Source organism: Astatotilapia calliptera, chromosome 9 (genome assembly GCF_900246225.1).
Source record: "Astatotilapia calliptera chromosome 9, fAstCal1.2, whole genome shotgun sequence".
NCBI classification, from domain to species: Eukaryota; Metazoa; Chordata; class Actinopteri; order Cichliformes; family Cichlidae; genus Astatotilapia; species Astatotilapia calliptera.
The window spans coordinates 20,239,266-20,253,101 of record NC_039310.1 but is presented as its reverse complement, the minus strand read 5'-3'; the positions used below and the strand labels follow the sequence as shown (position 1 = coordinate 20,253,101).

At 40.1% G+C, this 13,836-nt stretch overlaps 1 protein-coding gene across 1 annotated transcript in view; it reads right to left on the bottom strand.

The window, feature by feature from the left end:
* Nucleotides 1-6,660: 6,660 nt before the first annotated feature.
* plxdc2b (plexin domain containing 2b) overlaps nt 6,661-13,836 on the bottom strand; it is a 117,115-nt gene continuing 109,939 nt past the window's right edge. Inside the window, exons 13-14 of the mRNA XM_026179804.1 lie at nt 12,683-12,849; nt 6,661-11,931 (exon numbers count right to left, since the gene is read on the bottom strand). Coding sequence (XP_026035589.1) covers nt 11,812-11,931; nt 12,683-12,849 — 287 coding nt within the window. The 3' untranslated portion in view covers nt 6,661-11,811. The remainder of the gene's footprint in view (nt 11,932-12,682; nt 12,850-13,836) is intronic.

The following is a 13,836-nucleotide window of genomic DNA, read 5'->3' as shown; positions in this document are numbered from 1 at the left end:
AATGGCAGAACTGCACTACTAAATTGTCCCTGTAATATCCTGTTGATTACTGGTGAGGGGAATTGCTTTGCAAATAATTCCCATTTGTTGTGACCAAACTGTAAATGTGTTTCTAATGTTGCATTATTACACACACACACACACACACACACACACACACACACACACACACACACACACACACACACACACGTACATATTTAAAGCACTTGAGCAGTTACTGTTTTTTTCCTTTGTTTTGTTTTTTTTGTGGTTGTTTTGATGTGTTGCCTTAGATGATTATCTTGTTGCAGAAGGATAATTTAAAGGAAAGAACAACTATTACTCAATATACAGGTTTTGGTTTAAATCATTTTCCAGCAAAATATGAATTTATGGTTAATTGTCTCATAGCAAAGTCAGTGTCTTTGGGTTTGGGGAAAAGATTCAATTTCAAGGTGTTTCCTTTGTTTCTTATAGATTTAAGATTATGTTTCCAATAATCTGAGAGTACAGAATAAGTAGGTCAAACCGGCTACCAAAACTCGGGTTGAACAACTTGAGGTAGTCTTGAGGAGTTTCCGGTTTCGCCAGAAGTTAAGACATAGATTTCCACAGATGTCTAAATCAAGCCTAATGCTTTACTCTAGGAATGACAGTGGTTTGAGACTGCAGCATGACCATAATTATTCTGAGCGTTGCAATGAAGTTGTGATTTTGTTGCCTTTGAGATGATGGTTTCAAAGACAGGGACCAGGTCTGCAACCGCTCACAGTTAGTTGCCGTCCTCAAAACATCTTCCTTACATTTTCCTAACTGCTCTTCCAGTTCAGGGTTTCGGGGGAGGCTGGGCTTATCCCTGCGGCTACGTACAGTTTGGTAATAATTATTTGATCCACTGCGAATTTGTAAGTTTGCTGAGTGGTTTGAGGTCTGCAGACTGGCTAAGCCACTCCATGGGCCTTAAAGTGCTTCTTCTTTAGCTACTTCTTTGTTGCCTTGGTTTTGGGTCATTGTCATCCAAGACCCATCTTCAGTGTTCTGGCTGAGGGAAGGAGGTTTTCGTCCAATATTTTATCGTACTTGGCTCCATCGGCCCATCAATGCAGTGAAATCATCCTGTATGCATAGCAGAAGAACAGCCCCAAAGCATAATGTTTCCCCCTCTGTGCTTTACTGTGGGAATCATGTTCTTTGGGCCATATTTGGCATTTCTCTTCCTCCAAACACGGCGGGTCGAGTTGATGCCAAAGAGCTCCATTTTGGTTTCATCTGACCACAGCACCTTCTTCCAAGCCTTCTCTGAATCATTTAATTGTTAACTGGCAAGTTCTAGATGGGCCTGTACCCTGCAGGTGCTGCAAAATGTCAATCCATTATGGTGTAATGTGTTACCAACAGGCTTTCAGATTCATCAGGGGATCAAAAATCATTTCCTCTCAGTACATTTGACTTTGGGATGAAACTCATGCAGACACAGGGAGCACATGCAAACTCATGCAAAGAACAGTCCCAGCCAAATGGTGCTAACAACTACACCATGCTGCTTACTGAAAGAAAATGCTGACTTGTTTCCTCAGATGTTTTATTTTGTGCCATAAGGATATAAACAGTGATTTGGAAGTTCAGACTGTAGACATAACTTTTGTTTGTTTACAGGAAAATGCCTCCGGGCACAGTTATCTTTTTGTTTGCAGAAAAACACAGCCTGGTTCCAGCAGGGTGTACAAGCATGATGTAAGATTCCCACCTCTTTGTTTTCTAGGTAGTACTACATTGATTCATAGATTGTAGTACTGTAGGCAGGCCACTTTGGTCTTTTGAGACTCATTTAGTACCTTTTCAAGGTGATCTTAAAATGATAGAGTCAGCTGTTCCATACAGGCATTTAAATCTTCTTTGAGTAGATGTATAACTCCTTTTATAGTCCACAAACTTTACCTGAGTCCTCCCTGGGTTTAGGCCTTAAATATTGTTTTCTCTCTCTCGCTCTCTCTCTCTCTCTCTCTCTCTTTTTTTTTTTTTAGGATGTTGATAGATTTGCGTTGGATTAACCTTCATGCTGTTAGGTATTACCAGAGAAAGTGTTAGTTTCAAAGTTGGCCTTCAATCTTTAATTTTCTTTAAATGTCACGGGTCAGTCGTCACTTCTGGCTATAAATGAGGAGCGTGAGCGAGATAGAAAACCACGTATATACTTCAAGTCCTTTGTATTTATTTATAGTAATGAATGAGTACAATAAAAATAACCACACACTCTCAGATATACACTATACCTGTTTAATCCAGTTTGGGACAATACTGACGTGTTGGTTGAAGTTTAATGCTGAAATCTGAGATGTACAACAGATCTGCTGGCAACCAATCGTAAACAAGCACCTGAGGAGTAGAGATTACTGACAGGTCATGCTAGCACAGTCAGATACAGTTACTGCTACAGATGTGTCACTCTTGATTTACTGTCTCATATGTAAAGAAAAAAAAATGTAAACACCAATGAGTATATGATTTAAAAATGTTTTAAAAAAACCTGACTTAGCACAAATACATGTATGTATGTATGTATGTATGTATGCATACACAGGATGCTGTAAGAATCTCCCGAGGCATGAAATCCACTTTGTAGCAGTTCTTCTGGATGCTTTGATCCTGTTTGATCTCAGATGCATTTCTCACTTAAGCATGTGAATCCAGTTACTGCTAAGTAATTCATGGATGAAGAGTCACCTCTCTCTATACTTTGCACTCCCGTTACACTATATGGAATCAGCTGTAATTAAACTGGCATTACTTCAATGAGAGCTACAATGTCTGTTTTTTCTGTCAAATAAATGTATATATTGCAATCTACGCTGTCTGTAGCCTGTTTCTTGAATGTGTGACAAATTAATTCATTTTTATAACAAGTCTTCAGTGATTTGTTAAATTAGGTATTATGGCCAAAGTTTCATAGATTGTTAGGTGTGGACCCAAATGCAGACTCGCCATGCAAGGAGATGGGGGAAAAAAATCAACAAAAAATGAATCTTTATTTAAGCTAGCCTTGGACTCAATAAGCCCCCAACTAATACATAAGTCCATTAAATAAACTACCAAACTCAATCCAAACATAAGCAAGGAAGCATACATAGAAACACGGCAAGATGCCAAAGTATATACAAAAAGAGGGCAGTTAAAGGAAGTGAGAACAGCTGACACTAATGAAGACAAAGGAAGTAAAACTACAACAAGGAAGACTTGAGCAAAAGGTTGCCAAAATAAAACAGGATATAAAAAACTGGGAACAGATGAAGACTTAACAAAAAAACTAAATGACACTGGGCAGCCTATTTCTAAGTAAATACCAACATCCCTTCCAAACAGGCCATACTTGTTCAGTCTTTTTCCTGAACAACTATGGCCTGCTTTCTAATTGTACTGTCTTGAATTTCAACATTTAACCTTCAGACCTGCAAGAACCCTCTGCTTTTATTTAATGTGCTCTCATTTGCTGATGATCAGTTAATCAAGTGCATTTGATCAGCAACAGCTGGCTGGCTGGAAGCACTAAGGGTGCACTTGTTTTTTCATACACTGCTTCTGCATTTGATGTTAATCATTGTTAAATAAATAATTGAACAGTGCAATCTGTCATGTGTTGTTCATTTGAGGTTGTGTTTTAATAATCTTAGGACCTGTGGATTCAGAGGATTTGTTTAAATACTTCCTAGTATGTCAAACGTTAGAAAAAGAGCGTACTTACTTTTAGACAGCAGCTGTCTGATTTATTTTCCTTCACGGGCAGCAGTTTTGTTCTCTGTTTTGCCCACTAGATGGGAGTAAATCACCACAGAGGTGACCAGCAGCAGGATGATTCACAGCTGTGACGTGACCTTGGCCACAATAGAGCGATTAACTCGATTTGATGAATGTAATTGCTGGCTGTCTAGCTATTAACACCCGCTGATTACTGTTTATAGGTACAACATGCCGGGCTTGTGTTTGTGCAGCACACTCCATTGGTTCCTCAGGCCCTCTTTGAGGCACACACAGCACTACTTGTATTAGATAATCTGAATTCTGTTGTTGTTCTTTGCAGCACTGAATCAGTCTCTGTAACAAACAGCTGAAGTCTGACACCTCTGCCTTGCTCCTTCGGTAATGTTTCCCCCCTTACTCAAACCTTTTTCATGCTTTTTTTTTTTGCTTCTAGCTTGCTCAGCTTGTCTCCATCTCCCCTCTGCTGTCTTGTTTGCTCAGCTTTCTCTCTGTACTGCTGTAGAGCTCCATCTCCTCAATCTGCAGTGAGGCATTTCCAAAATCTACCTGATCCAAGGGTTTCACATAAACCGAGCGTGCAGCATTTTTCACTGTCATTTAAACACAGGTGTCAGAAAACTTCATGGCCAAACAAGATATTCAATTTTTGGAATGCCTCAGCCCAGGGGTGTAGATTTGGTTTTGACATTGGTGGGGACGGATGATTCAACCACCGAACCCTGACCTGTTTCTTTTTTTTTTTTTTTTCCTTTATGTCTTTGCTTCTTGACTAAAAAAAGGAGAAATATACTTGCCTACATATGCTATTCTACATGCTTTTAAACAAAAAAAAAATGTTCCAGATGACAAGCAGCGGAGCGCTGTGCTTGTACCAACTTTTAAAGAAGCAGATCGAATTAGGACAAATCCCACCGGTCGAAAATGGAAGCACCCACACAGACCTGGGATCATCTCACATTGCTAGCTCAGTCTCGGTCTTTCATGCCTAAGAATGTGACAGATCTGTTGACACTTAAAAATATTCTCATCCCTCTGTTGTTCTTTTCAGTCATTTTTCAGGTTATTTATGAGGCGTTTTGCTGTTTGACTCTAAAGACTAATTTTCCTTTTTGAAGCCTTAACATGAGTATATCAGAGGGACAGCTCAGGCTGAGGTGTTTTGGACGTGTGCGGAGGAGAGATAGTGGATATACTGGACAAAGGACGTTAAAGATAGAGCTGCCAGGTGTGAGGAAGAGGAAGACCACAGAGAAGATTCATGGATGTCGTAAAGGAGGACATGCAGAGGACTGGTGTGACACAAGAGAAATTCAATACAAACAATATAGAGCATTTTCTCTGAATTAACCAAAAATGTCTTTTATACATAGAGGACATTTTGGCTACCAGAACTTTTCCGAACATACCAGAAGATAACCAGTTCCAGATCAGGTTACCATGGTGATTTAACCAGGTTAAAAAGAGAGCCGCCTTCGCGATACTAAAACTCTGACTTAAAGATCACTAACCCGTTAGCGTTGCTTCGTAGCGCACACCTTTGATCAAAACACAGGTGTGTTGCGCCTCCTTTCGTGAAGACGGTATGAACAAACGGTCGCTATGGATCATTGCATCACACACACATTTCCTCAACTTGTGCAAAGGTCGAGAAAGTCACGTTCCTTTAATATTGCACCGCAAAGTATTGAGCACATGATTCAGTGCAGGGAGATGAATCCACACCGCATAATCACCTCTTCACCTCTGTCCGAGCTACAACATGGCAGAGCTGCCTCTGTCACCTGATAAATAACAGTGAGACATTCCACATACATGCAGTCACACATGTGCTTCAAATACAGTCATGAACCACCAAATCATCATCCAATTTCACCTGTGATCTTGCATCACCATTACTCTCTGAGCTTTGTGTTGGTTCTTCTGTCACCTGACAAATAGGACACACATGACAATAAGAATAAAATGTGGAGCTGCTTCAGTGTTTCTGTCAATTTGTGCAGATCTTGACTCATCAGTGATGTTTGTAGGGTGAGTGCATTTTTAAAACAATTTGTGCAAACTGCACTAGGGTGGAATATTTGCAAAATCATGACTACCTCATGATATTTTGTCTCAAAAATTAACCCTATGAATATGTCAGTGCCATATGATGAAATTATTGTGTCACCAACATTTTAACATTAGACATATAATTCTAACAGCCTCTGTAAACTAATATCCTGGCTTACTCGAGGCTGCCGTTTTCTCTGACAGTTTCAATCAAAATTAGAAATGTTACTCTGAGAGACTGAGAGAACTAATAGCGCTGCATGTTGTGCAGTTTCCAAAACACATTATTCATGGTTACATACGATTTTAGACTGATGTGGGCCAAAGCCTAGCATAGCCTGTAATGTTATTATGACGGACACATTTCATGAGTGAGCTTGACTTTATGCATGTTTTCATGTGTTAGAGCCCCGACTAAACTTCGAGAGATGAGGCTTGATGTTGCCATTGTATTCAAGATGGTGGGTCAACATGGCAACTTCCACTAACCGGTTTATGAGACGCCAGTAGCTTCTTGGAAGATGTAATTACACACTGGTCAATGTATATTTATGAGTAAAATATTAATTTTTTCTATTACATAAACTAAAAAAAAAACTGACTACACCTTTAAATGTGTTTTTAAGTCTTGTACTTAAATTAAAGGCTCACAAATGTTGGAAAAATTAATGCAAATCCAAATAGTACTCATTTTGAATCTATGTACTGCGAGGGTCTGTAAATATAAAATTTCTGCACAACTTCATGAAATATACTAAAGATATGGTAGTATATTTATACTAGCATAGTATAATCAAAAAGAAGTTGGACATGCATGCTTAAACAAAAGAAACATGTAATTTGGTGGACCATGCAAAGAAACAGACATGTGACTGTTTTTACCAACATTTTTTATTATTTCAAATGTAATCAAAACGACAGTAGTTACAGAAATTACAGACAGCTATGATACTTTATGATTTCGAGTCTTATTGTTTGCTATGAAAGTGTCATGATAAGATAAAACCAACATCACAGCTGGAAGAAAACTCCAATTCTTGTATCTGTATGTTGAGCTCGTGGAACATTTACTGAATCTGTGACTCAGCATCATTTAATCCAACTCATGAGAGAGCAAAGAAAACAGCAGTAACCAATCCCAATGACACAACTGTGCTGCTTTTGTTAAAAGTGGGAGTGAAAGCCATTAGTCAGGTCCAGTGAAGCAAGTGAAGACTTTGCTGCTAGAAAGCCCAGTTTCCACTATCAGAGCATTGCCAGAGTGTGATAATTATTGTACTTGTGTGGCAAAGGTCCCATAATATTTCACAATCTCATTATTTTACAACACATAGTAGTTGAAATAAGCCGAGGCTGCCTCATTTTAGGACAATGGACTACAGCTTACACCTGTGCCTGCACACATCTTCTCTTATGACATCTTTTTTTTACCGATCTGACTTGTGTACAATAGTGCTCCTCAAAATATAATAACTGTAATCCTCTAGGATAACATTTTTTCCATCTGGCAATGCTGCGCGACTGAAGTGTTTTTAGCTTTTGTAAATGTGTTCAGTGCAAACAAATGTGACCTCCGGTCACGTTCTCGGACTGCATTTTCACAGCAGTCGTTAAAACACTTGCAGTTTCAGGTGGCACCGTATGATACGTGGATGATTTGATCACTTTCAAAGAGCATTTCTCCACAGGGATCGATCTACCGGTACTAAAAAATAAAAAAAAATGGACCTGGAGGTGTGGAGAAGCCATTGGCTCACAATTGTTAGAGAAATACTGCTGTGATGCATGTCACGAACCACGACCCAGCTGCATAGCTCCACTGACTGAATGACTAGTGTATAGAGTGACAAAGGCTAACATGACTCAGAGCCGTAGACAATATAAAAGGCAGACATAGCTTCTAGCTCTGTAAAGTGACGCCGACTGTACCTTGAACCTATTTTTTTAAATGTCCTGCAAGTGGAGACTCCTCTGGTTATAAAGAAGTCTATGGGGAAACTACACTCACCTCCCTTGCTTTGTGACCTCAGTATACAATTTGCTTTCAGCTGCTCCCTTATTTACAAGGGGCCGCATGGCCATGTTTAAAGCTCTACACTAAGTAAATTAATGACTTTATTTGCTCAGTTGCTAGTTTCAGGTAATAGGACATAAATTCCATATTGTAAATTATGATCATTTTAAACACAACAAGGAAGGATTATTTAGGATGTCCTCACTGGTTAACAACATAAGGACGTTCCCAGCTGTGGAATTTTTCAGCTTTTGTGAGTCCCGAATATGGAGTTTGATAACAAGTGGCTAAATTTAGTAGTCGTAAAGTTAAAGTCATGTGACCACGATGTAGTTCATATAGTTAAGATTTTATGCCTTGTGTGACTCTTCGAAAATCATATCTTTCTGAACACACTAAAGTAAAGTATTAAACAAGTGTTACTTCCCACAAAACCCCAAGGACAAATCTGGGTGATGCTAATTTGGCAGTTTAAACTTTTCTTTGCTTGATAGTGAAAATGACTTTTAAAGTCTTTTAAGTTGAACTTCATCATCGGGCTTGAATTTGCTTGGCCTGATTTTAACAGTTGGAGTCTATTAATCAGAGCCGACGTTCACCTGACATCATTTAACATGGACAGTAGAGTCCTCTTATTTTTTACTTAAATGGGGCCAGAATAACGCTGCATGATTTCTGCTCATGTGGCTTCGCATCAGCTTGATGAATTAGTCCATTGATTGTCTTGTCCAAACTCCTTGGAGAAGAGATTTGCCTCCATGTGAGCGCGTGACTTGAACTGCCCACTCCGTACATGTGCTTGAAACTTGCTTGTAACTAAGACCTTAACTAAACGGAATAATTTAAAAAGATTTTTTAGGAAGTGATTCTGTTCACTTCGCTCACCTAGTGGGACTTTACTGCACTTGAATGTGTTCTTTCCAAGGACACAGGACAACGTGGTGGCAACTTCACCACCTGCGACTTTAGTATTGTTTAAAAAACCCCAATACAACCAATTTCAGAATGACAGGAAAAACTTTGCTAATATAAGTTCAATGAATTAAAATATTCCCAACACACATGTTATAAAATATAAGAGAATGTATTGATTTGAAACAGGCTCCTATGCTTTCCACGTAGATTAACATGTATTTTAACCAAACAGGCAAAGTACTGGTTCCTCTAAAACGAACAAAGCAACTAAAACCCAAAGGTTGGTTGCTTAAGTTCGCTTACTACTGCTGTAGTTGTATTTTTAGTTGTGTACCTGCTTACACGTTGTGACTATGCTGGTACTAGCAGACTGCCACATTTGTTTGTTTGAAGTGAGTGAATGTATAACACTATCTCAGGTATCACTGTGCTGACTGGACTTGTTGATATATCATATCGATATCGAGGCTAAACTCTTCTTCCAGGATTCGTTTGTTAGCTGATGATGCAAACTTGAAATTAGTAGGTTAGTTAGATAGGCATACTGTTAATTTCTAATGGCTGACATTTTACCTCTTGTAATTCTGGTTATTCATAGAAAGGCTACTAAGAGACATTGGCAGTAGAACTCTTTAAATGTATTGATAATGCAAAGCTTAAGCTTTACTGTGCCTGGAATTGTAATAAGTTACTGGACAGTCGTTGATGGTGGGAAGGATTTAGCAAATGCTAATCAGGGAAGTCTAATTTTTATGACATCAAAATGCTTGCACAGTATCACTTTAATCCATAGACTGTACACAAAGGATGGATGTAACTTCCTGGTTTGAAAAGTGACATCAGTTTAGTGTGAAAACCTGCAATTTCTTTTAATGTCCAGCAGGGGTCGACTCCTCTGCTTGGAAAACAAAACCTTCATGTTTAGAGGTCTGTGGGAAACTGCCCTTGGGCGCTGTTGATCTATTACCGCAAACTTTTTTCTGATCAGTTCATGGCCTTAGCTGATAGTTTCAAATCATACTGAATATAACATAATTAAGTACTACTGCTGTTCCCTCATTTCCAAGGTAGATCCGCATATTTGATTTGGGCAGATGCTTGTCCTGATGCAACCTTCTCATTTATCCAGGTTTGGGGCCAACGCAAGGAATACAGTAGCTTTTAAACCCTGGAGGTGGATTTAATGGCTCCTCCCCTCTTGAACTGGCTAGTTTTTCATATATAAGGCTTGTTTAATCGCTACACCATGGAGCCACCTGAATAAAGAATGACATAATATTTTTTTTAAATTGAGGGTTGAGGCATATGATCAGGAATTTGCTAACCAATGAGTGATGTCACAGTGGCTACTTCCATCTTTTGTGTACAGTCTGTGCTTTAACCAACTAAACCTGCATATCCTGCCTAATGAGAGGTATGGAGTCTGTGGGGGGAGGTTGAGGTAAATACATGTGACTGAAATTCTGATTAGTCTTTGGTCTCAATGTCAACAAAGTGTAAATAAAAAGAATTCAGATGATTGGAGTTCTTATGCGTTTTCATAGAAATTAACGGATGTAATATTGCACATTTTATTACTCAGTAAAACTCCAGGATTTTGAGCTCTAGTTTGTTTAAATGAGTCTACAATCATTGGTGTAAAACATGATTTTCTCTTGAAATGAGTGAATTGTTGTGACAGCAATGACTAGAACACTATTCACATTTAAGTAAAAAAGTAGAGAAAAAAAGGCCACTCATAAAAAAATAAGAAAAGAAGATTCTCATCACTGCTATACTGCAAATGTTTGCCATGAGTTACCTGAATCTGCAAATGTTTTGGCCTTGGTATATACATTACTACGGTGACATGACAGCTATTAAATGTGGACACAGAACTGGTTACGCTTGGCAACAACTGGAAAATAAACCGACACTGTAAAAATGAATCAAATCTCCAACCAGACCAATGTGTTTTCTGGCTCACGCAAACTGTATCCAGATACTTCTAAGTAAGATCAATAAGAGCCAGCTCAAATATATGCACCCATATAGCAGGTGGATGTCCAATCACTACTGTAAACTGTCTTCTGTATTCACACACGAGAATCACTTACACTCCAGAAAATATATTCACACTCACAAGCGCCTGTCTTGTAATTTTGCATTAGTACCACATGTCGAATGAGAAACAAAAAAAAAAGAAGTGCAAACTCTACTCAGGGACGAAATGGCACGGCAGTAAAGAAATCAATCCAAAGGGAAGGATAGTGTCCATCACCCATTAAAAAAAACAACAACAAAAAAACCCCACCTTGCACTTCATTTTCACAAAATGAAACCAGCCCCCAAAAATCACAAACTAATTCAACACCGATGCCGAATGTTCAGAGCTTTACTCCCAGCTGTGATCGATCGAGTTCAGCTCGCGTCATATCACGCAGCCACAGCCTCTCTGTGCAGAGTGCACTGTGGAAAAGTCAATTAAGCCTGCTATGGTATTGAAAAGCAATACCGACGGTCTGTACAGATAAATGCGCCAACCCCTGTGAAAACATAGAGAAAGGAAAAGAAGGAAAAACCTGATGGATATACAAAGGCCTATAATGTGTAACCCCCATGGACAATAAAGTGGACATCTTCGTTCACACACTCTGTATTGATCCTGAAAATATATTTTGTATAATTCACCCTGCTCCCCAACCCAACCAGACACACGGCTATCAGTCAAGCTGTACAGTCCCAACATGGCAACGCGATAGCAGTCGTAAAAACTCTCAACGAATGCAGAGTCGATGACGTCTGCGCTGTTCCCTCCCTCTGCCCCCCGGCAGCTCAGCTCCTTGCTAACGGGAGCTGAACAGTGGGTATGTCTGGGGATAGTCTTCAGGGGTGTCTCACTTTCTCATGTCATCGGTTACTGTATCCAGTCTCATCTAGCGCTCAATGGGCCGATTGTACAGTCTTAACGAGTCATTGTGTACACTGAGCTCCTCCACCGATAAGTGCATCCTGGAGGTTCCAGGTGAGAAGTCCCCGTGGAGCAGGAGAGAGGAGGGCTAGCACAGGAGGGAGGCTGCGGAGGGGAGGGAGGGATGTGGATGCCCCCTCCTCCCTCAGCACTGCTCGGACTCGATGAAGCCCTCCTTCTCCTGGCCCACTGGCTCCACCTCCGCGTAGGCTGGGTGACCCGACCCCCTGCGAAACTTCATGGCAGGCCACCTGCTCGGACGTCTCTAAAGGAGAGAAGTTAAAGATTGAAGGTCAGAGGCAACAAATGTGGTCAAGGTTAAAGGTTAGAGGTTGCTGTGTAGTGCATTCACCTAAAGCCCTTTTATTTCAGTGTCTAACTTGACATCTATACAGCGTATGGTGCCCTGTACCTAAGACCCCATTGGTCGCTAGCATATTTCCATGGTTACCTGTAGTTTGCATGAAAGATGGTGACTTACTTGTCACCTAACAGTGGAGAGGCAGTAAAAATTGAAAGAGTGCAACACAAACCAGAAATGGATATTGTTTGCTTTCAAAGTAAAATCAACTTTAACTTTGAAAGAAAGTGTTTCCGGTTTGCTTACTGTTTGCAGCCATTAGGTGTCATACAAACCATGGCCATCAATGGTCATCTGCTTGGATCCGGTGCAGCACTATATACATCTTTGTGACTAATTTCACCTTTGTGAGTGCGGCTAGCCTCCAGAAACCACTCACCAACCAGTCACTGAATGCACACTAGCAAAACATATATTACACTTCACTTTCAAATGATGGCTGTCTGCATTTTTCGGATATTAGATATATTCAGCTTATTGAGAACACCCATGAATGTTAACTGGTTTGATTCTCATAACCAGAATTAAAAAACTTCTCTATAGCAAAAAAAACAATAGCACAGGAAAATATAATAAGTAATTTATGTCAAGGTGTAAGACTGACAATCAGCCCTCTGACGTCAGAAACAGAAGAACTGCTGGTGCTGCTGCTCACCTCGATAAGGAAGAGGCTGGCTGCAGAGGTCGGGTGATGGTAGATGTAGACTGTGATCAGCACGCCTGCAATCATGATAAGCATCACCAGCAAGATGCCCAGGATCAAACCAGTGTGAAGAGGATGAGTGCCTTTCACCCTGTCTACAGCACTGTCAGCTGGCATCACTGGAAAACACAACAAGAAGCCATTATGTTGGCACACACGCATTCTGTTTGCTATTTCAGATTGTTAAGCACCGCTGGTTTAATTATCACTTTGTGCCACATGCTTAAAGCAAGTGTTATATTTTCTCTGGTTTCGTTGCAGTTTTGTTGTCGACCAGCAGGGGACACTCATTATTCATCAATACGCTCCTTTCCTGCTTGTGCTGATATGTTTAAGTTCAGCTTTCGCTCCGTGTCACCATTGTGGGAAAAAGGCATTTCATTTTAAAACCTAACAAATGCACCGCTCTCATTCAGCCATGCACGTCTGATTCATTTTCAGTGACTCTAAAAGTATTTGTTGAATGGTTAAAGGACATTTCTTTCACTTGGAGAACAAATTCAAGGTTCACTGTGCAACTGGCTCTTTAGTAGTCTCTGGCACGATTGTTCTGAAGGCTTTTTAGGCATTCAAGAGCAGTTCTCGTCTCCCATAAGTGCGAGTAAGAGTTAATCCCACACCAAGGTTAGCAGTGTTTGGTCCTGATGGGAGGAGGAGGAAGGTCTATAGCTGCTGATAAAGTCCTATTATAGCCTTAAGTCGTGGCACTGCAAACCGAAGAGGCTGTAAGTAGTGACTACATAAGAGATCGGTCCTTCAGCCGGGTTTGGAAGTCAGCGCTAGTCTGTAAAGCACTTCATCAGATTTATATTTGGACCTCAAAGTCGACCCAGCAGGTGTTTTGAGAGTTCTTTTGAAGATGATCACAGTAGCCTGTAAACCTACTGGGAAATCTCAGTTTTCATCTTTGGGGTACAATTTCACAAAACACACACACGGACAAAAATACAAAAACTAAGAGAACTTCCTCTGTGATTTGTCAGAGGGAAGAATACACATAATAATGACAGAAAACAGTGTCCCAGCAGAGAACATAACCCAGCAAGGATTCTGCCTTCATGTTGTACCTCATCTCACACAGATTTATAGCAGGTTCAGGCCACGTG